The sequence below is a fragment of the Vidua macroura genome, chromosome 3, assembly GCF_024509145.1.
Source record: "Vidua macroura isolate BioBank_ID:100142 chromosome 3, ASM2450914v1, whole genome shotgun sequence".
Lineage (NCBI taxonomy): Eukaryota > Metazoa > Chordata > Aves > Passeriformes > Viduidae > Vidua > Vidua macroura.
Window position 1 is genome coordinate 25882034 of NC_071573.1, and position 22877 is coordinate 25904910.

General features: G+C 39.2%; 1 protein-coding gene across 1 annotated transcript in view; it reads right to left on the reverse strand.

Moving 5' to 3' along the window:
• RPS6KC1 (ribosomal protein S6 kinase C1) overlaps positions 1-22877 on the reverse strand; it is an 85602-nt gene that overhangs the window by 14242 nt on the left and 48483 nt on the right. The window contains exons 10-13 of the mRNA XM_053974115.1: positions 15213-15260; positions 13528-13660; positions 3982-5559; positions 3621-3710 (exon numbers count right to left, since the gene is read on the reverse strand). Of these exons, the coding sequence (XP_053830090.1) occupies positions 3621-3710; positions 3982-5559; positions 13528-13660; positions 15213-15260 (1849 nt within the window). The remainder of the gene's footprint in view (positions 1-3620; positions 3711-3981; positions 5560-13527; positions 13661-15212; positions 15261-22877) is intronic.

The following is a 22877-nucleotide window of genomic DNA, read 5'->3' on the forward strand; positions in this document are numbered from 1 at the left end:
ACACCAACCGATTCAGCAGCACCGTAACAGACCGCGAGCTTACAAGCACAACTCTTGATGCGCAAATCATTACAAATGAGCCGCATCTTCGTCTCCAGCTCTTAGGAGAAGTTAAGCAAATTAGGGGCAGCCAGTGCGACAGCAACATCCATTAATGGTACAATGCCACCTCCCGTCGGCAGCGGGGAAGCGCCACTCCTGCAACAGATGCAGCCCTGCTCGTAACTTACGCACGATGCAAAATGACCACTGCTGTTTCTACAGAACTAATTATACAGCTCGCAGGGAGCGGGATGCAGCTTTTTTCAACTATTCCCTCTCCTCGTCTTTTTGACACTTCTGCATTTATAATCATTGCAGTTGTTCTGTTATTTTATATATGCACTGCATAATGTCTTTTTGGCATATGCATTCAAATTGCCTCTCCACTTTTTCTAAGACAGCAGGAGCTGAACAAGTCCCTGCGCTTCACCAGGGCAGGGATCTGATCACTGTTGCTGTACCCACACTGCCTTGCTTTACCTTAATGCAAGGCTACACTCTGGTGCACAGAAAGCCTTAAACACAAAATCCTACATCCTGCAAGCAAGTTCCACATAGGTGAACCTCTATTCTCCCTTGGCCCTGCAAAGCTTCCACACTAATACATTACTATCCCTAGCCATTTCAGCAATTAGTTTTCAACATATAAATTGTAGAATTTAGACTTCATGTTTTTCTTCAACAAATAAAACAGCTTAAGATTTAAAGACATCTTCATGCACTTCACTGCAAATCACTTTATAACTTACACTGTGGAAAAGCAACATCTGCAACCTCAACAATTGAAAAGACACAATTGTTTCACATACATGTTTAAAATTTTCATATAACTCTGCAATACAATTTCCTATCTATTTTAAGCTGAAGAAATCCTGCAATGTGTTTAAATTTCACATTCATCCTCCCCTTTTTCTGCCTCCAAAATTTGCTCCTCAAAAATCCATGCAAAAAAGAACTGCAGCCCTAAATTCATCATCTGTTCTCAGTCTCCAACAGCAGACCCTAAAAAGCAATGTTTATTGATAGACACCTTTCCTTTCTTGCATACATTGAAAGAGTGCACTAAATTGTTGAAATCAGGTAGAATAGAAGTTATCATATCCAAATCTCAAATTCTGTTAAAAGCACACAGCAAGCTAAACACAAATTTTTTACAAGCCAAGTTTCAGTGCATCCTTCAGCAGGAGAGAAAAGGAGAAGGAAGGCTGACTACCCAGAGGCAGGGCAACACAGCACATAATCCTGAAAACACCAGGAAAATTCAAAACAAGATAAAGACTCACTTTGAGTCACTTATTTTAGACACTGTGTTTTATTACAGTGAGAAATCTTAAGACCTGATAAAATTTTGTGAAGATAACTGTTCACCTCTACAAAGCTACAGCATTTCCCTCAGAAAAAAAAAAAAAAGCAAAACCAAGATGTGAGGAACACTTATATTAAAAAGAAACTTTAAAAATAGTAATAAAACCTCAAAACTTGTTCCTAGTGTACTGAACAGAAGCACAAATATAATTTCAAAATCCTTACTCCAAGAAGCAGCTTGAGGAGCAATGCTTTCATGATAAAAGAGTTCCAGGGACATAGTACACTCCTCAAAATGAAAAAAATTGTCATCCTGTAATATTGGAACCTAGAGAAAGCTTATTAACGTGATTATTTCTTTTAACAGTGGTCAAAAGCTCTAAAGCAACATTTCTCAGCAGCAGTAGCCCTAAGAAAGCTGCTGTGGACACAGCTATACACCATTACTGAATCATTCCTCATAACAGAATGACACTTGACTCCAAATATATTTTGTGCTGCTAAATTATGCCAAGTATTACTCTCCTTCTAAAAATCAACATGGTACAGCTACAATAAAGTACAAGCATGCTTCACAGAGATAACACTAAGATCAAGAAGTATGAAATGCAAGAATCATGGAATGGTACCAATTCATCCACCTTGAATGTATCAAATACTTGCATTTGCAAATCTTCACCTTGCACACACACAAAGCAAATGCAGCCTGGGGTAGGGCAGAGAGGGCAGAGAGGGGAGGGCAACTTCAGTAAAAAAAACCCGGATGGGTACCACACCTGTGCTGTGAGGTGGAAATAATGATGGTGTGGAAAACTTTATTCTTGCATTCAGGGACTTCTAAATATTATTTCAACTGCTCCCTAAACACTTAATTACTGCAGGAGTTGGCTGGTTGGGGCTTTGGGGGCAAAAAGCACCTCTCTTTAGATCCTCATTAAAGTAGAGAAAAATTAAGCTTTGACTTTCACAGCTCATTAATGATGACAGGGTGGGAAAAGGCTGCACTTCCATCTTTGCTAGAACTCAACTGGGGAGCGCTTTGTTCGCGGCTGCGTCAGGGAGACAGGGAAACACCTCTTTCTAACAGGTCGTCATACATGTTGGCAACCAAGACAGCCATCTATTTAACAAACACAGTAATTGCTGGGATTCCCCAATTATTTTGTTCTTGAATAAAAGTGGCATGAGGGTAGAACGAAGGTGTTGAATTTACTTTGATAGGTGAAAAGAATTATTTTCTATAATACCTGCCCTTTGACTTGCATAGAAAAGATGTTATTTTTCATTTATCTCATGAAGTTGACATTCAAAGTTTGTTGAGACCCTACCACCTTTATTCACAGAGGCACTTCCTTGCTGCATTTCACTTGCGTAACAAAAGCACAGAAGAAACACCTGATGCCAAACTAAATTCAGAACTTCCATGGCTGGTAACTCTTATTCTAAATTTTTCTAAGCACATTTGCAGACTCTGAGCTTGAGGACTACCTGCATGCCAAGTTGCAATGCCTGGCCAGACCACGCACTCAGCAGAAAGTTATGTTGGCATTTCAAAGTTGGAATGAAAACACAGTAATTTCAACTCTAAACATAGTTTTTATAAGTTAACTATGAATTTTTGAAAATATGAAGCTGTATGTGGTACACCTGGCAGTCACTGCCAAAAATCACAGACCACTATATTAGCAGAAAATAAATTAGAAACAGGAAAAGAGGGAGGGTTCAGTTTCAAGTGCCATCCTTGCTATAAGATCCCAAGAGATATTGATTTTATTGCTCTCATGATTGATGAAAGCGGTTCTAAGGAAAGAGCTCTCTAAACTATTTCAAAGCCCACTGTAGCTCATCAAAAATGTCAGAGGCATCTCTGAGCCTATTAGGGTTGTATTTTTCAAACCTCTGTGGTTCTCCCCCCACCACCCACGTCCTTTGCATGTATAAATTTTTGTATTTTTAAGGGTCTTAGCGCCACCTTTTCATTTACCAAGATGTACTCACACACAGGAAATAACTGGAAGAAAACAGAACATTCCTAACTTGCTCAAACAAGACATTCAGTACAATTACATATTATGGAAATGACATAACAAACACTGCCACAGTTCAACAATAAAGCAGTTATGAACCCTGTAGCTTTTTAAGACATTAAGGAAAAGAAGCAAAGAAAACTCAGATATTGCATGATCTCAAGCCGTATGCCACAGAGACTACATGAGAAAATGAAAGCTGCTAATCTACTTTCCAAGTGAAACATTGTAGGTGATTGCTCTAACCTGGGGCACAGTACATTCTCTCTATGGCATCGTTGTCACAGGAATCTTCAACCTCCCTCCACCTGCTAAAATACGTTAGCTGAATGTGTCCTAAAAACAAAACGACAGGAGAAATCAAAACATTTTTCCCTTCCATTTTCTGCAGAAGTGAACTGTAATTACTCCTTTTGTAGCTAAAAACAGTATCATTAAGAATAATGGCATCATTAAGTACTAGAAGCTATTACTGGGGGTGAATTTGCTGCACTGATAATGAAGCTCTAGACAGGAAATGAAGATACTAATTACAAGATAAAACGCCTACTCAGTTAATTGGAAGCAACAGCGAATAAAAAGAAATGCATTTGCAAAAGTTCCTGACCTCTATCATTCAATAAGATGTTGTTTGGGTTCAAATCGCGGCACACAATTCCTTCTCTATGTAAAGCATCAAGGGCTACCACCATTTCAGCTGCCCATCTTTGAATGCAATCCTCTGGGATATTAAACCTGGAGGTTAGCGCTAATCTTTCATCGAGGTCCTGAAAAATTTGATGTATTTCCTTCTGCCCTGCTCCTGCTACTTTGTCTTCCTTCTTTGGTGCCGTCTTTTTACTTTCAGCTGCTGGTGACATAGCTGAGTCTGTTTCCTCTTTCCTGCTGTCTTCAGTTTGATTGGAAAACAGCGACACTCCTTCATTCTTTAGCATGTCTGTGTCCAAGCTTACTTCTGGAGCACCTGAGAGCAGGTTGGAAACACATGAACTTTCTTCTTTGCTTGTCACGTTTAAGGAGTAGGCCCCAAGCTCTTGGAACAGAGCCCCATCTTCTGAAGCACCTACCTCTTGGTCAGATGTAAAGAGGGTCCCAAGAGCTCCCTGAGTGACACCGCTTTGCTCACTTTCTTCCTTGTGGGCAGGATCGCCCACTTCTGGTGCCACATGATTTGGCTCTTGATCAAATGCTTTGCATGGCTCCACAGAATTATTTAATTGCAAGACATCAGGTGTTTCTAACAACTTTACTTCTGACATGTCCCTATCAGATTTTGTAAACTTTGCTGGCCTTGACACGGCTGGCTCCTCTGTTTCATCAGACATGCCTGGTAAGTTTATTAGGAGATCAGGCCTTCCTTCATCAATGCTATTCACATCATCAAAAGCAGCATCCTTAAAGGAGATAACTGGCACAGAGTCATTTGAACCTCTGCTCACAGTGTCATGAGCTTTCACACCCATTTTGCTCTCCAGGACATCCAAGCTTCTGTCATTATCTGGGACAGAAAACAACGGCTTTAAAGGCTCTGATTTCAGGTTATATAATTTTTCTCCAAACTCAAGCCCCAATAGCTCACTAGTGCTATCTTTGCTGTCTATCCTGAAGAGCTCCATGGGGCTGTTCCTGGATCTAGTTAATGAGTCCAGTATCCTAGCAGGGCTGGCTATTTCTGACTCGGCATCGTCGATGAACAGCTTTCGTTCCTGAGGTGCAATCTGGGAGGTGAAGCCGTCACTGCCAACAACACTGCACTTCTGCAAGGAACTCCTCTCTTTGGTATGCAGCCCTTCACTCTCTGCTTTAGCCACTGGTTCCTCATTTAGGGAGCCAGAGTCAATTTTTTCCTGCCCATATTCATTGCATAACGTTAAATAACTAGTGGTGCACTCTTCTTCTGAGCTGGATGCTGAGTCCATCCACTTGGAACTCTCCTGACCATCTTCCTGGTTGCTGCTGTCATCCTGAGAGCTTGGTGTCAGGCTGCTCCTCAGTGGGACCACCTTCAGCATGCTCTCCCCATAGCTTTCTCTGGAATCGATGCTGCTACCAGTTTCTTTAGGAGTAGGTGTTGGTTGCTCCAGGTAAATTTTAGTTGAACTGGATGTTCTGGATTCAGGAATTTCAAAACTCTCTTCAGGACTTCTGTTCAGAAACTTACTGACATAAGACCACAGTTTCCCTCCTGAAAAAAAAAAAAAAAAAGAAAAAAGGGAGGGGATCTCTTAATTTCACTCAAAAAAGAATTTTTTTAAATGAAACAGGAAAGTATCCTCACTCTCACTATACCCTTATGTCCACAGAGTTATTTGGATCTGCTACCCGAACAGGAAATAATTACAGGGACCAAAACTTGCTTATCACACAGATTTGTATTATTACATAAATATTTAAAGGGCTGCATCTGAGATTCAGCTGCTGCTTTTTTATTTTAAACTTCAGTAAAGTCTCATTTCAGAGTGTGTCTCAAGTTGCAAAGTGGTCACTACTCTCCACCTGCTGCCTCTAAAGAAGCAGAAACTAGGGAAGATCAAATTGTTTAGTGCCCATCACCACCTCTGCCTACACTGAATAATTCTGTATCACAGCTCTAAACTCATCAGCAACATTAGTGGAAATAAACTGAAAACTAAACAGCAAGTTCAGTAAGGCAAATTACCATATTAGCAGGATATTTTAAGGGTCTGTGTCTGTCTTTGAGGAAATTGGTGTTTTTAGTTAAATATTGATATATTTCTTCCATTAACTTTAGAATTCAAAACAAGCTTTTTATGCTTTGCTGCATCACACAAGGATTTATCAATACTTTAAGTTAAACAGGCAAACAGCTCCTTCACAGCATCTAAGAAAGTTATATCTCCAAAAATAAGTTACATTTAAAAAATACAAACCAGGACTCTTCACGTTTCCAAATGCTGCACATACTAAAAAAAGCTCACAGACTTCAAAACGTAATTTTAGCAAAATAAATCAGGAAGTTACTGTACCTCTTATATGTGACAAAGAATTTGGCTTAAAGCTAGCAAGTCTCCTTTGATAACTTAGGGAGAAATGGAATGTCAAGACATTTCAACTTAAAAGACTGTACAGAAGTTCTGGAAAATGCAGGAGTTTGAACAGAATCTTTGTAAAAGACAAAATAAGTATCCATCCCACTGGGCATCTGCAAAGTTAGTGGGTTTTTTGTTGGATTTTTGTTACTTGTTTGGATAAAACAGAGTTTTATATTTTTCCAAAATACATTCCTTAATACTTTGGGGTTTTTTAAACACTCTCTTTATCAGTCAAAATTCCTTTAAAAAGTACAATAAAAGAAGAAACTATTTATCATTGCCTAGGAACAGATTTTCTATACTCCCAGGTATTTCAAATAAAACTTAGCAAAGACAGAAAAACCTTGACACTTTAAAAAATTAATTTGAATAATATAATGTGAAGTTTTCCTGCTCTCCATCCCCCTTGGCTAAGACAAGACTTGTTTTTCAAGGGGAAAAATATCTCACTGGTTGTGGTGAAAGTAAGTATATTAAAAACACTAAGAAGGAATTCTAACAGCTTGAGTCCAAGGTAAAAATGAAAATTTAGGTCTGTTAATCCACATGGTTTCTGCTCTAAGTACAAGCAGAGTTAGCACCAGGTCAGGATGACCCTTACCACTTTCTAGAATGCCGTGAGAAAGGATGCCAGGTAAACGAACAGGAGCAAAGGGAAGCAATGCTCACAGAGAAAGGAACAAGAACTGCTATACTGACCACAGTAAACATAAGCACTTTAGATGCTTACCCAGAGGTGCATTCAAAATGTGCACCCCAAAGCAGCAAGGCACAGCCCCTGGGTCCCTCCCAGCAGAACAGCCCCCAGCCCAGAGAGGCAGGGCACTGACTCTGAGCCTGCCTGGGCACAAGTGCCCTGTGCTGGTGACACCAAGGGCCCTGGCCCTGCCAGAGCTGCCTCTGGAGCAGGATTTCAGCCCTGTGAGAAGCAGGGAGCCCCTGCAGGCTCTTCAGGTGAGGCCACTTGCTTTAAACACAACAGGTCACACAGCAGCTCAGCAGGGCAAAGGCAGCCTGCCCTCGGAGCCCTGCAGCTTGCACAGCACTTCAGGATTAGTGATCTGCAGCTGATTTGGTGCAAATAAGAGTTGTCCATCCATAATCACCAGCAGTTATTTTCTAATGTTATACTTCTACATTTATTCATATTTTTGCTATAAAATGGCAGGGAGATAAAAAAACAGAAAAGTGAATGAGAAAGAGAGTGAGAAGGTACATAATTTTTACATATATGGGAGTTTATCCTCTTTTTCACACTTTTATCCATAACAATTAATTTCCTTTAAAATTTCAATTAAATTACTTCAAGTACTATAATAAAATAACTTTGCCCAGTTTATTAACTAGGCATGGAATTATTCAGGTCCATTTTATACCAAACAATAAAATCTAATTTGAGAACCACCTACTGCATTTAATAAAGCACACTATTTAATAAAAAAATTATATAGTCTCCCCACCCCACCTGCATTAAGATTAATTAGTACAAGCTAAATATTTTCATCTACATATTACTAGCGTTTAGTCACAAATTTCTTCTGAAAATACAAATCTCGGGTGTCAAAGTGTGTTCACAGACCATGACCCATGAAGACTCACATAAGATTTTTGGAGCTTTGAGAAGTGTCTGGCACGACACCACCTCAGCCTCCAGGTATGGCTTTATTGCAAGTATGAGCACCATCAGTGCGTCCGCTGAACGAAGTTGTAAGAAAAGGTCTTTCTAACAGAGGCCTGCCTTGAGCTTTGACCCAGGGAGGCATAAAGCTCAAAACCTTCTTCCTGTGCTCTTCTTGTCACATCTTTTTCCTGTGTCATTACTGGACACGAGGTGTGCTTTTACATGTGACACCTGAACAGCTCTCACTGACGCAAATGTTTTGTGTTCCTACACTAAGATAAGAAGGGGCTGGGCTGCCCAGCAATATGAAGAATGCAAGAATTATCCTTGCACAAACTAAGTTTTTCACCTACTGACAAGTAAAGCTGCTCTCAGGACAGCTCCTGTCTTCTGCTCTCTTCACCTCACTTCATGCAAGATTTCATGCAGCCTCCACTAGATTTGGGCTTCTGCTTGGTTTACTGCAGCTTAAGGGAGACCCAAGAAAGATTAAGGAAGGAAAAAGAGCCATGTTGGGATCAATACTTCAAAAATCCACAGAAAAATCACTGGCAGATTTGATAGGTTCAGTAAACATAAAAGTTGCAAAAGAAAAAAAAGAAATCTCTTTATTTTTACAGTGTTCAGATCACCACTGTCCACTTGCGAAAACAGGGAGAACTGCAACAACTCATTTGTTTTTGCAAAACTATTATCTTAGGTTTTCAAAAAAGAAGTTTTTCATTATTAATTTCTTGTATTTAAAAACCACACTGGAAATGACTACTTACTGCAACTCCAACTTAAGAGTTAAACACAAGTAAAAAAAACAAAACAAAACAAAAATTATGTCCAAATATGTTAATATACAAATATTTCAAGACTGGCCTCCTGGTCAAGTGGAAATACGTAAATAAATGCCATGCAATAACTGTGTTCTATAGTGAAAAACAACAATTTAATTCCTTTTTGAAAACATTCAATCCAGGGTCAAACAAAAGTGATATTTGTATCCGCATATGTAATTATGCCTTTATGAATGACATACTAATAATCTTTCCCCCTCTCCCCATGTGTTGTGTAAGATCAAGAAAACCCATTAGCAAACCATGCTAATATAGTATCAGGAATCTATAAAAACTAAAATTACAGAAATCAATCCAAACAAGTAAGCTTCAGTTATTGTCAAATAGTCCAACAGACTAAATAACTATAAAAGCTACAGTATTAAGCTAAAGTTTATTAGTGTTTAATGCAATTTCAGAACTATATTATTAACGTAACTAATTATTTTGTTTTCTTCTGCCATGAACTGATTCTACAGCCAGCCTAGTTCAGTCTTTCTGATTTTATAATCACATGAAAATCATCAAGTTCCACATTCTTCTGCAGTTATTCAATGAAAAATTTCTTATTAGCAGTGCCATACTTAACCACATTTCCAGCATTCTGGAGCTTATACCTCTGCTTCTACAGGCAGAATCTAAAAAGTTAGTGTCCAAAATAATCAACAGGAAATTCAGCATAAAGTGACCAAGTGATGAAGCTGAATAGGAATCTTTTGTATTCTTTCAAATATTTCTGCAGCTTTTTTATTAATAGCACTTGATGTAGGACCACCAAAAAGAAAATAAAGAGACTATACAGTCTGTATGACAAAATAAAACAAAACCTAACAGATCAGCAAATTTGTTTCCTAAACATGTTTTTGTTCCAGCTGACAAGGAAAATTCACGACCAGTTGGATTCTTCCTCACCCAGTGCTCAGACACTTCCCATTTCAGCTTCACATCCTGGAAGACTGGCTGACTAAGGAGACATATTCCAAAATAAATCAATAGCTTTTGCTAGCTTGGTCCATGAGATTATTCCCAAGGATGAAGTACTGCAATTCTCACAGAAGTGGAATGCAGCTAATAATGCAGCAGTCACTGTATTTAGGAAATCCCAAACAAAGTCAAAGTGAACAACTCAGGCTTCCAAATAACTATACTGTGATAGGGAAGAAAAACAGAGCACTGAAAGACATATGCTTGAATTATTCTCCAAAACTGGGCCCAACTCTCTACATCCATCACTGCATAAGGATTTGCGTATGGCCAGGACTTCCAATCTTAAAAAATGCACCTCATGAGAAACAATAGCCTTCCTTGCTGGAAAAGGAATAATTTCATGGTTTTCAAAGAATCACTGTCCTCCTTTTGAACAGAGACATGCCTGCTGGTAAACTTCACCATGCTAATGCAATGGCTACGAAAGTGAGGCTTGCACAGTTCCTAGGCCAAAAGCAAAGCAGACACACAGGCACTGCCATGGCACAACAACAATCTTCCACAGCAATCCCAATGGCAGGCACAGTGGAGCTGCAGCTCCACATGAACGGGAAGCTGACCTCCTGCCTAATCTCTAACATGACAGTAGTTACAAGCACCAGAGTCCTGTATCTGCAGTCCTGTATTTCCAGTGTTGCTGCTGAATCTCTGCTGCAAGGTTTGCTAGTTTAGGCAAAGCTCCAATGCACTTGGAGCAAAAGCAACTATTCCAAAGCAGCCTCCTGAAAAAGTCACTTGCCAAGGAGCGTATCACCTTCCCTACATTTTCTGATTGCTGTCAAATATTTACAGCTAGCATTATCTCCTCTCCTAAGAACAAATCCCCAGCTTTGCAAGCCAGAGCACTACAGTGGCGTTGTCTATCATTTGCTGCATGCAGCAAGCCTCTTCAGCAGGAAGTTTCTTGAGTGCTCTCCAGATTGATAGGAACTCCAGCTTGTTTATGCTTAAAGAGATTTGACAGCTTCTAACAGCCACTTAAACTTTGATGTCCCATGGAAGCCCCCCAGCCTATTTTTGAAGCATCTGTTTCTAAAATTTCTGTTGTTAGTAGTGCCAGGAAGAAGCGAGGCCTTATTAACATTAGATTGGCTCTCTCCCACACTAGAACTTGGCAAGTGCTTTCCAAAAAAGCCACAAGATAACTTTATGGACTTTTGTGATTCTGTTGCATCCTTGAAGCCTCTCACTGTGGCCAGGAGAAAAATCTCTACGAGAACCCAAGACCTCACTCACCGATTCTAGGCATGTAACACCATCATGATTTACCAAAACAACCAACCATCCAAAGTCTTCCTCTTGAGCCTGTGGTCAAGCTTGCAGAATTCCATACAAAACCCAATAGTGCTGCTCTTAATAATACACTTAAAATATACTGTGAACAGTAAACAGCAGCTTAGCAAACATATATTGTCCATTCATATATTGTCCATTAAAACCTCTGAATTAGCTACAATACGAGCCACTGCCCATTTAAATTAACATTTTACCCTTCAAACTCACAATGGAGTAGTTAATATACCTAGCATCATAAATCAGTACCACTTATAAATTTGACTAGCACAATCTGCTTTCTTATTGGAATAGAATTATTTGGAGTATGAATATTTAGAGCATTCATAAGTCATGAAACAAAATTTCAAGAGACTATTACTTAAAAAGTATTGTCCTAGAAATTTTTATTCTTTCCCAGAATCAACTACAAGCACGTTCTCTATTCATATCTGGTCTGAGATGGACAAAATTTTAAGATAGGTTTGTCTATAGGGATTCCTGGTATTATTATCCTTGCAATTTAAAGAATGAGTGCTACTAATGTAAGACTGATCTGATCAAGACCATCATTAATGGGGTGAGCAAGACTACTCTGCATATAGTGCAGCATAACTTTAGCCCTATTTTTATTCATCTTTATTCACACAGAGTGAGAAGCCTTTCTCCTGAATCACTTTCCAGCATCAGTGCCATAGCAGGATGAGGAGCAGTGGCCATTGCCCCAGTTTGGGATTTGGAATCAGTCCCTACATCTGCAATACACTTATTGAATACATTCTCAGGCAATTTACTCATCACTGTGTACCCCAGCTACCCCTCTTTACAACAGAAATATTATATCACTCTTCCTCTCCCTTCGCGCGTTCTGAGCCCAGACAGTAGGTTCATGAAAATGAAAGAGCTCTGTTCATGCAATGCCTCTGTTTTTCTTACTGTTATCACAATAAAATCAACACTTCCAGAAGACTGTCTTTATCAGCTGCTCACATTAGGCCTTCCTTAAAATTTTTGTTCTTACATCTGACCACTTCTCCCATGAAATTCCACTACTACTCCACTCACTTTTCCATCTGTCACAAGGGAGAACATTCTTCCTGAAGAGAAGAACAAAACTGTAGGTCTTTAGAAACTGCAGAAATATTAGGAAGACTTTTTAAAATTATGTAATTATGCTAGTCTTAAGGGCAGCTGGTATCTGACAAGGGTTGTGGGTGGGATTTTTTCTTTGGTTTGGGGCTTCTTTGGTTGTGGGTTTTTAAAAATACTTTTTCTCTGAACAAAATGTAACAGCTTATGTGGAGATTGCAGCTTAGGTGAGAATCTCCCAATTATCTTGTGTCTTATTATAGACACACCTCAAAAAAAGTGCTGCACTGTACAGAGCAGCACTGTAAATTCCCAAGATCACCATCAGGCACTACTGCAATGTGAGGCTTTTCTTCCTGCATCAGTGCTCATGGCAAAACCAAGTCACACATTGCAGAAACATTCATTCCTGTTGCAAAGCTAACTTTAACTGGCCTCATATGACATATTGTCCATGAAGAAGCCAAAATCTAAGTTATTAGGGGAAAAAGAAATAATATTCAACATAATAAAATTATCTTCTCTATCAGTCAGTTTAGTTCCTTCACATCACCCATTCTGTCTGAGTTATTAACATTTCCTAAAAAAATAACTATTAGCAACCCCAAAATTTATATTCTGCACTCATTCTAAACAAATATGGGTAATTACATTTAGGGAATATTTAAATCCAGGTGTTAGACAAAAAAATCAAAATGTAATTATTTTGTGCCACCTGTTCCCTGTACATTTAACAGGAATTTTATAAATAGTTTGAAGGCACAACTCTGTGGTTCTGCTTTGAACTCCTGTGTGATGCCACTAGCTCTTTTCTTAAAAATCCAGATCAGAGCAATATTAACCAACAGGAAAATGTTCATGGTTTTTAGCAGAGCGATTAAATTCTTGTGCAAATACTTGTCATTTTAACTAGAAGATGCTAAAAAGATTTACTAGTCAAAGTTTATGAAAAGTAGCCAAAGACTTTACTCTGAGAGATAACTGTAAATAATGCATAGTTGTTGCAGTCAAAGCACTCCCTCTCCTGTAGAAAAGAAACAGTTGGAAGCTTTCAATACTGCTACAATTCAAGTAAGCCATCAGGATTTGAGGCCATTTGAAGCAGGAATCAGATCCACCACAGAATGAGAGGGGAAAAGGGGGAGGGACAGAGGAACAGAGTGGGGTGTCTTACATGACATCTCTCTGGCACACTAAAAATATTTTAACTGGATATATGAGAGATTAATTTGACAATGAAGTGCACCATTGATTAAAACTGAAAACCTTTGACTCTTTTCAACAATATGCTTAAAGGAGAGACAAACCTTCTGCATGCTGCAGCACAAGGAAGACAGACTCCTCGGAGATGATGTACTTGTGCAGACACACCATGTTGGGCACGCAGCGGGGGATGATGGTCGTTCTGCTCCTGCTGCACTCACTACTTTTCCTTAGACCCTGACAGAGAACAAAAAGGTCAGTTGTACCCTCAGTTGCCTTTGGAGCCTGCTGTGCTCTGTGTTTATCAACCAAACTAATCTATCCGAGTTACTCTGGGCTTCAGAGAAACCACTCATCTGCTGCTCTATGCCCCTCGGTCCCCCGAGGCTGTGCTGATGGCATCTGGCGCGTTTCCAGAGAACAGAAGATGGCACAAAGCTGCCATTAAAATCAATTACATGGGTCAATGTTTTTATTAGAATCTCTCTCAAACTAAGTCATCAGGATGACACTCAGTTATTTCCCTGTGACCTTTTTTTTAAAATTTTATTTTTGCGCGTGACCAAAAGACACTATTAAAAAAAATCAATTCAAGTCTTAAAGACAAAAGAATGCCTTAGCCTCACAGGTAATCCTCACATTTCCATTTTACTTTACTAAAGACAGTAACCACCTCAATAAAAAGGAAAGGATTAGTCTCCTTGAGAGGAAATGATTTCTGGGAGGTAGCGCAGGGATGAAGTTGCCAGAAGTGAAAAAATTGATGTGGGAGGGTGGAAGGGAGGGGAGAGAGAAAGAGAAAAAAAATTATGTCGATAGTGTGACCTATTACAATATTGATAAACATAGGCATTTACATGGGAAATTCAATGTTACCCTATCTGCCAGTAGATAATGTGAGGTTCTAATATACAATATTCGCAAATGAACCTTTATGAGAAACAAACAGGTTTGCTGTATCCTGCACATACAATTTCAAAGGCCAATGGACAAAGTTTAGAAGGGTTGTAAGCCAGATCTGAAGCAGAGTCACAAAATGTTAACAAGTAATTAAAGCTTCATGTTTGGGACACAGCATTTTTTTCATCCTTCCTGCCATTAGCAGTGGAATTCATGTCAAGGGGAGCCTGAAGTAAATGGCCACAAAAACAATACTCATAACTAAACCAATTCTCAGCATCACAGATGCCCTGAGCACACTGGGGTCTTGATCTGAACACTTTCTGAAACATAAAAGAGTAATGCAAAACATTTTATTCTGACCAAATAACTGTACAGAAATGTAGTGGGTTAGTAACATTAAACTCTGTTATCTCAGACTACTGATGCAAAACATAAGGTAACAGATTTGAAGAAGTCCAGTTGTATATTTCATCCAGAACCCACTTTGGCCAGCAGGATATTCCTCAGCTAAAGAAGACCAAACACAAAGTGCAGTGGATGTGCTTGGATTATGGAGAATTTTCACCTTTGTCAGAAGTCCTGAGCCACCAGGGCTTTATAGATGTTTTAAGCAGCACATTAAATGTGTGATTCTTTACCAAAGCCTGCAAAGGTGTTGGCCTCAATAACCAGACACATCTCAGGTGACTAAACCAGCACATCTGAGCACTAGGGATGTTAGAGAGAAAGGAATGCAACCAAACACTGACAAAAAGAATTTCAGGGCACTTAATATGTATTATCATAATAACAATATATTGTAGGGATACCTCTATAAAGTACATACAAATTGATCTTTGTGTAGTGGCATAATTTCGGAGGCCATATAATAAAAGATTTTACTTACCTTCAATATAAAAGTCTGCTGTGTTCTAGTGTCCATTACAAGCAAAACCTAAGCAAAAAGTAATCAGAATTTATTTAGGATTCACAGGAGTAAGCGAATCTAATATTGAATACTCTTACAAAGAAAGTGATATAATCAATTTAAAAATTAAACCCCTGCAGCATACAGACTTGACAACCAATTTTTTTTTTTTTTTTTTTTTTTTTAGCAAAAAGATGACAGGATACAGATCTGTAAAATTAGGGTAACAAGAACAAAAAAAGAGGATTTATTTAGAGAGAAAAAAGTGTGGATGGGTTTGCTGCAGAGAGAAGAACACCTACAGCTGGCAAAGAGCATCTCTGCTAGTAGGGCATCACCTCTACTGAAAGCACTTTAAACACAGCAATGAGAGAAGCACTAAATAGCACCTACAGTCTTAGCACGCTGTATTGGGTTATGAGTTGAAAACAAAACAAACAAAAAGATACGTGTGTGTGCATACACATTTAGGAAACTGCATCTTTAGAAAACTGGAACCCTCTGCCTTCAAGTCACCCTGCTCAGGAATTAAGTGTTTTCAAACCCTAAGAACACAAACGTGCTTGAAAAGCACCAGCTGCAAAACAGCGACACAAGTAGCGCAAGCTCAATTCTCCTCTAGGAACAAGAATGTGCCCTCATTGTTTGTTTACAGCAGACATTGTAAGCTTCCAGTATAAATATTCACATATAGTTATAGCAAAATATTTAGGCTGCAAAATCAAACTCCTAAAGGGCTTCTCTCCCTTGCTGGCACTGGGGTTACCTAACACTGGGTTGAACAGACAAGATGCAGCAACTCCAAGTGAACAGACAAGGAGCAGTGAAGATCAAGTCAGCTTGCACCCACAAAGACTTCTTGCAGAGGAAGTCAGGAGCAACATGGCTTCATCGGGTGGCAGAAGGAGAACACCACCCAGCCTCCCTCAGCTCCCTGCTGCAAGGGGCAGCAATGCAGCCATGCTCTGCTGTCTCTGGATGGCAGCATTCAAAACCTACTTCTCTCCCCCCTGCATCTCAAACATGAGAAGGAGAACTGCAGTATTTTCTAATAATTTCTCTCTCACGCTCTTTCTCCAAAGTAAATGAAGTCACAGACTCTTCCCCATTTCAAAGACCTCCTCTTTTACTAGGGTTGCAGGCAATTTTCAAAGCTTTTCTGTATCTTTGGGAGGAAAAAATATCAACAGAAGTTGGTGCTACTCAGATTTTTTTGACAAAGGAATGACACACAGTTTCCATTTCAAGGGCATGTAAGGAAAGACAGATATTCCCAGTCTTTTGAGTTTGCCACTCAACTTTTTGTTGCCACACAACAGGGCTTCAAGAAACAGTGGAAACCAACTCAATAAATAACAACTATAAAACTGGTTTTGTTATCCTTGCTTAACCAAAAGGTGTAAAATTAAAATTAAAGAAAAACACAAAACCACACCAACCAACCAAAAAAAATCAACAGAACAAGAGAAAAATAAAAGCCACTTTACAAGAGGTGCCAAAAGAACATAAAAATTGTTTGGAAACATCTATGTGTTTACAATCACTCTCCTTCCTCTTCTCCCAAGTTTGTTTGCAACTAGATACCGTTCACATTGAGGTAATAAATATGAGAACATATGTGATTTTTTTTTTTTTTAATGTGCCCTTTGACTGTCAATATCTCCCAAACAGGTGTTGGCTAAATGATTATAAATTGGCCTCTGGATACACCTCTTCAACTGAGCCATACAGGACTGGCGATAATATAATTAGACCTAAAAACATCAGGCTGGTGAATGCTTTCCATCTGTTTGGCAATAATGTTTAGTTAACAATAGTCTTTAAAAGAAGCACCTTCAACTTCAGTTCTTAAAGTTATTTATAGGGCCATTCTTAACACACCAGCACTCTTGCTAACAAGAGCTTTAGCCACTTGGAAATTATTAGCCATACAGCTGTATATGAAAAGGAATGGTAGCATTTAACATCTGTATCTCTCCAGATTTACAAGCATCAACCTCATTTAAAGTCATTTCTTAATGAACAGTTCCGTGGTCTGTATTAATATTATAGTTGCATGCACAAAGATCATAAGGAGCCAAACATTTTTTTAATACCAACAGTAGGCCAATCAGTAATGAAGCTGTCAGCATAAAGGACAGAATAATAGCTTCTTTAACCCTCAAACAGGATTCGTTCATTTGTAGAGTAGAATACACCAATTTAAAAACTGCTCATGGGTTTGCTCACCTTTATAAAGACAAAAATCTAATTTGGTACTAATTTGATACAATTGTCTTTCCAATAAAAGGCTCCTAAAGCCATCTTTTATTCCATGATAAAACAACTGCTATAACTAAAACTGTCATGAAATAATTACCTTTGATAGCATACCTTATTGCACAAATACAATTAATGTATTCCTCCCTTTCATTTTTCACACTTGCTTATCAGCACTGTATTAGCATATGGTGCAACAGAAGAGATTACTGAGCCCTCTCCCCGTAAGTTGAGGTACAGAACCACCACACCAAGGCCAATAAAGCAGGCAGCAGGTCCCTGTAGGGTAACTTCATCTGCTGCTATATTGCAGCATCAACACGAAAGCAGCAGCTACAGTTTTATACCTGCAATAACAACAACTAAGATGCCTGTGCCTTTGAGGTTAACTACCTAAGTGGACTACCCAGTCCAACTAACCAGCTCCTTTCTTTTTGCTTCCAATCAAGCATGCAACCTTCCCCGAGTGACTAACATCTCATTTACAGCTCCACTTCATTTTAGGGGCAATTATTTCTTTGTTGATTCAGAACCAACCTTTGGCAAGACTGTTTACTTCAAAAGGGACTCCAAGAAGCCCAGGAAGAGCCTTGGAAGTAACTTCAGAAATTCATGTAGTGATGGTCCATTTGGCCCTGGCAGACTGCAGACTTTACATGGGCCCACCAAAGCAAAAACTTGCTTCAAGGGAAAGCAGCCTGCATGCATTATTATCAACATGTGGTTTAACCAGATTCTCCCCAATAATTAAAGGATAACATGAATGAGTAAGTCACTCAGAAAGCTATTTCAGGAAGGGGTAAGTCAAGGAAAGAGAGGGTCACAACTATATCTGCTTGACTTTTTATCACTCATCCAGAGCAGAGAAAGGTCAGCAGCTCTTGGATGCATTACAACACTGCTGCAGAAGAGTACAACTGACCCAGCTGCCAACTTACTCTCCTCACCTCATGCTTTACAGCCAACTTATAGACAGCAGTGCACCAAGTCTCCTGTTTGCATTCCTTCACACTTCTCTCCCATGGCAAAAGTGTTTTTTGTAATTCTAAGATTCCTTTTTAAAATGCAAAGTGAGGAATCCTCACCCTAAAGGTACAATGGGACAGAACAGGATTCCACAGAGCATTCCCTAGGACAGAGCTCTGCTGTTCTCCAGAGCAGATCACACAGAGATGCTGGCATTAGCCTAGGCTGCTTCTAGCCCACAGAGCTGACAGCACCTCTTTCACCATGTAAGTTGTAATATTTAACTTCTCCTAACAACGAACTGTCAGCTGTAACATTCAGCATCCTGTCTCAGAGAGGAGGGAGAAGAAGGCACAGCAGGGCACTCCTGGGCACTGAGCAACTAGACTGTAACACAAAAGGAGACAAGGCAAAATCCTATTTGTAATACTAATGGATGATCAGAGTCAAGGTCCACATGCTGGCTCTTACAGCTCTGTTGCTTACTCATTCTTTCTCTATTTTTTGCACTGATGACAACCTCAACACGGCCAAAACCACTGACACACAAATAGCAATCTCTGCAAATAAATATCTAATGTAAATAAGTATCTTCAGCAGGACAGACATCCTAATTTTGTACAAGCATTGGAGCTCTCAGGAACATCGCAAAAAACAAGTGAATACAGCAGCACTGCATGACAGCATCTCAGTAAAGTGCAGACAGCAATACCCCTCCATGATGCCAAATAGGATTTCCTACTTGTGAAATTTTTTTTCCTTTCCTAAGTCAAGAGTTAATTCTGATGCTGACAGCAGCTACTTAAAAAAATTAGCTTCTTAGATTTGATTTACAGTGTACCCAACAGCTTAGAGGAAAATAAATTCAATTCAATTCAATATAGTAGGTCCAATTAATTGGAGAAAAATAAAATAAAACCTGCTTGGTAAATAACCATAGTCTAGCTTTAAGAAAACAGTTAATTTTAAGATCCTTTAAATGCACAGAAATTAGCAAATGTTTCGGTATGCTAATTTTTTTTAATTAAAAGATATTTCTGCAGTAAAAGCTCTTTCATATGCACTACTGATTCTTCATCAAACGTTAAGTTTCCAACTTAACACCAGTATAGCCGGTGGCAGCCTGAAGGTTTACCATCTGCTGCCACCCAAAGTCACGGTGGCCACCTTCAGAACATATGCATCAAAGCCCTGAGATAAGAGACGGAAGGAATACTGCAGAAGTCAGCATAAGGGGGAGCACAGACCCAGGGGCAGGCAACAGGCAAGTCACCAGGAAAAAAGAACACGGTGAACCAGCAGTCACCCCAGCCAGCACCCAGCCAAGGTCACGGGGGACAGCGCTGGGAGAAAGAAGGGCTGCTCTGAAGAGCACTGCTCTCCCGTGGGTGGCTTTAGCACTAACACACAAATCTGTCATACTGCACACATTTGCTTCCCCAGCTCCCCTTCCTTTTCTGGGGATTATTTTACCCCTCCCTTCTCCCCTGCCCAGCATCTCAATACTGATTTTTTTTCTAGTTTCTGTTCTTTCAGGACATAGCACAGAACATACCTATGCTTTTTATTTACCGGAGCAGCTTTTAACGCTAATCAAAACAAACACGTCAACACATTTGCTTACAAAAATGTGACTTTAAGTTCACTAACACAAGTGAAAAATAGCTCGTACCTGATCAAAGAAAATTGAATAAGATCTCTCACTGCAGTACCAGACAGCAGAAAGGTTTCCAAGACAAACCACAGGTAAGGGATTACTTTAAAACCAGCTCCATTTTGTTATTAAATTGCTGCTTTACACTGAAAACACATCATGTAAATATTGTCACCAGTGGTCCACCTATTAGTTCTGCTTATATCCTGATCTGCTAAACAAATGTACCCTTATCATAGGATAGATACTCTAGCAAAAGTCCTACAAACTTGAATATGTATCAGATGATCATCTAGGATTTTTTTTTTTTTTTTTTGTGTTTACCCCACCAGCTGGAAAATGTTGTAATGACAGATGACAAGAAATGAGATACATCATCCACCTGATCCATGGCATGAGTATTTGGGACTTCAAGAAAACCTCAGCTGGGGCTGGAGCTCAGCTGGGTGCTGCACTCAGGACACGGCTGTGTCGATGGGCAGGAGCAGGGGTGCAATTCCTCCTGCTCTCCTCAGCTGTGCCGGCTGTCACAAGGCTACCAGGATTAAAAGATCTACTTAACACAGATTTATTCTTGTCACTTTTCAGATTACACCACCCGGACTCTCACTCATGTCCCTCTGTCATTACAGAAAGAGATTACATTTGGCTAATATGTATGAAAAATGTGATTATTCCTTATCCTTGTACCTGTGCAATATGAATTATCTTCAGTTTGCAATTATTCCTCCTTTCAAACCATTATTCTGAGGAACTTACAGCCTGTATATTCTATGACTTGGAATAATAGTGTACTTATAGGACAAATGGTGCAGCTTTAAATAATGAAAATGCTAAGAAAGCAGCATATATTCAAATTCGAATTTTTAAATACTTGGAGACAGTTGGTAATAGAGAGGAAAGTCCATTTTCTTAAAGTAAACTAAAAACTGGCTAATAAATTACAAATGGTGAAATATTAACCTAGAAAATATATCTGGCAGGTTTTACTAGTGAAAATATTTTACAATATGAAATGCCACTGGCATCCCAGAGCAATTGCCTGGCACAAATTATGTATTAAGCAACTTAGTAACAATTAGGAAGACAAACTTGTGTAATCTTGCTTTAAAAGAAAATATCTCAATAATTTATTTCTTTCTGAAGGCCAGAAGACATATAGTACAGCCTGCAGAAGAACATTCAACAATGCAATTTCTTTTTTCTAAAGGCAAGGGCAAAATTTCCATTACTCTACCAAATCTCACTCAAGTCAAAAGAAATTTTAGTGAGACAAACAAGAAAAAAGTTAGAGAGAAACTAAGGGTTACAACAACAAACACAGAGAAATATTCAGATTTGTGTAAATGGAAAGATTTCAGGAAAACAAGTGGCAGGTGTTTGGGGGCAGGGAAGAAGGGACAGGATTCTTTCTAGCTGGCAGAGAGACTACATTTTAAAGTTGAGCAAGCTTTGTTTCTTGGGGCTTGAAACCTGACAGTATCTTAGGAATAATCCCACAGCAGTAGGGAAAGGAAGGTGGTGAGCCAAGAAATCAGTTTTGACAACAACTCTGTAGTTGGTTTGATTTTGTAGGACTTGGCAAGCCACTTAAGAAAAAAGGTTATCAAAACATAAAACCAGCTCTTAGAAGTTTATTTATATGAATAGTTACTATTATTACTCAGTTTCAGATTTTCAACGTTTTTGCCACTGCTATTTTCCACTATGCCCCGTTTGTACGTACATTCCAGTTCCCTTTCCCCCAGATCTCTTAGGTACACACAGCCACTCATTCAAATCTGTAAGATGATCTAAAGGTGCTCAACAGAGTGCACCTGAGAGCCAGGGGAGAGAAAACATCTGCTATGGTCAACTCAGTTTCACAGCTGCAACAGTCTTTAATCTCACCTGACAATAAAAGGCTGAATATTTAAGTTCCTAACAAACACTAACAGGACATAGTGAGCTACGTCTGTTACTTAGGCACAACACCACACATGCTGCCATAAGAAGGGACTGTTCCTCCTACCCCTCTGATTAAATTTCATTAGAACTAGCCATAACCTGTTTGAATTCAACTCTGGGTCTGCAGATTATGCATGTGAAGTTGACATATATTCTACCCATTTCTGTCTTTTGGCACTTTCACTCATTAAGCAGACAAGCAGTGATCACACTTTATAAATAATTAATAATATTAATTTGGTTCTCCTGTGTATTTTTAAAGTCACTTCACCAAAATGTACAGCCAACAGAATTAGGACTTCTCAGGATAGCATGTGAGACACAAAAACCCCCTATATTCACAATTAACAGGATTGCTTCCATTTTCTAAAAAGCATTATCTGTTTCAGAAACTCCAAAAATAATTTGACCACAAGGCCCTGATGAGAGCATGTGATTTTATTAGGTTTCATAATAAAGCTTAACAGTGTATTGAACAACAAGCTCAAATGGATGGACAGCTGTGGAAGAACTGAACACAGCCAGTACCAGCACCGACAGTGTGCCTTGATGGGGGACCAGGGAGGGGATAGAAGAGACATGAAAGACAGCCATTGGTTACAGAGGCATAGTTATTACTTAATGCACTCTGCTTTCAAGGTGAATCTTTAAATTGAATGAATCTAAATAACAGAGGGTTCTAAAGAATAAGAAATTGGGTTTGAAACAGCATTGTGAAGGTATCCAGCAGCACCATAACAAAGTGGCTTCTTTAGGGGCCAGTTGTAGCTTCAAAGGAAAGATTTGCCTAGGGCAGAAACTCAGCACAGAACCTGCAA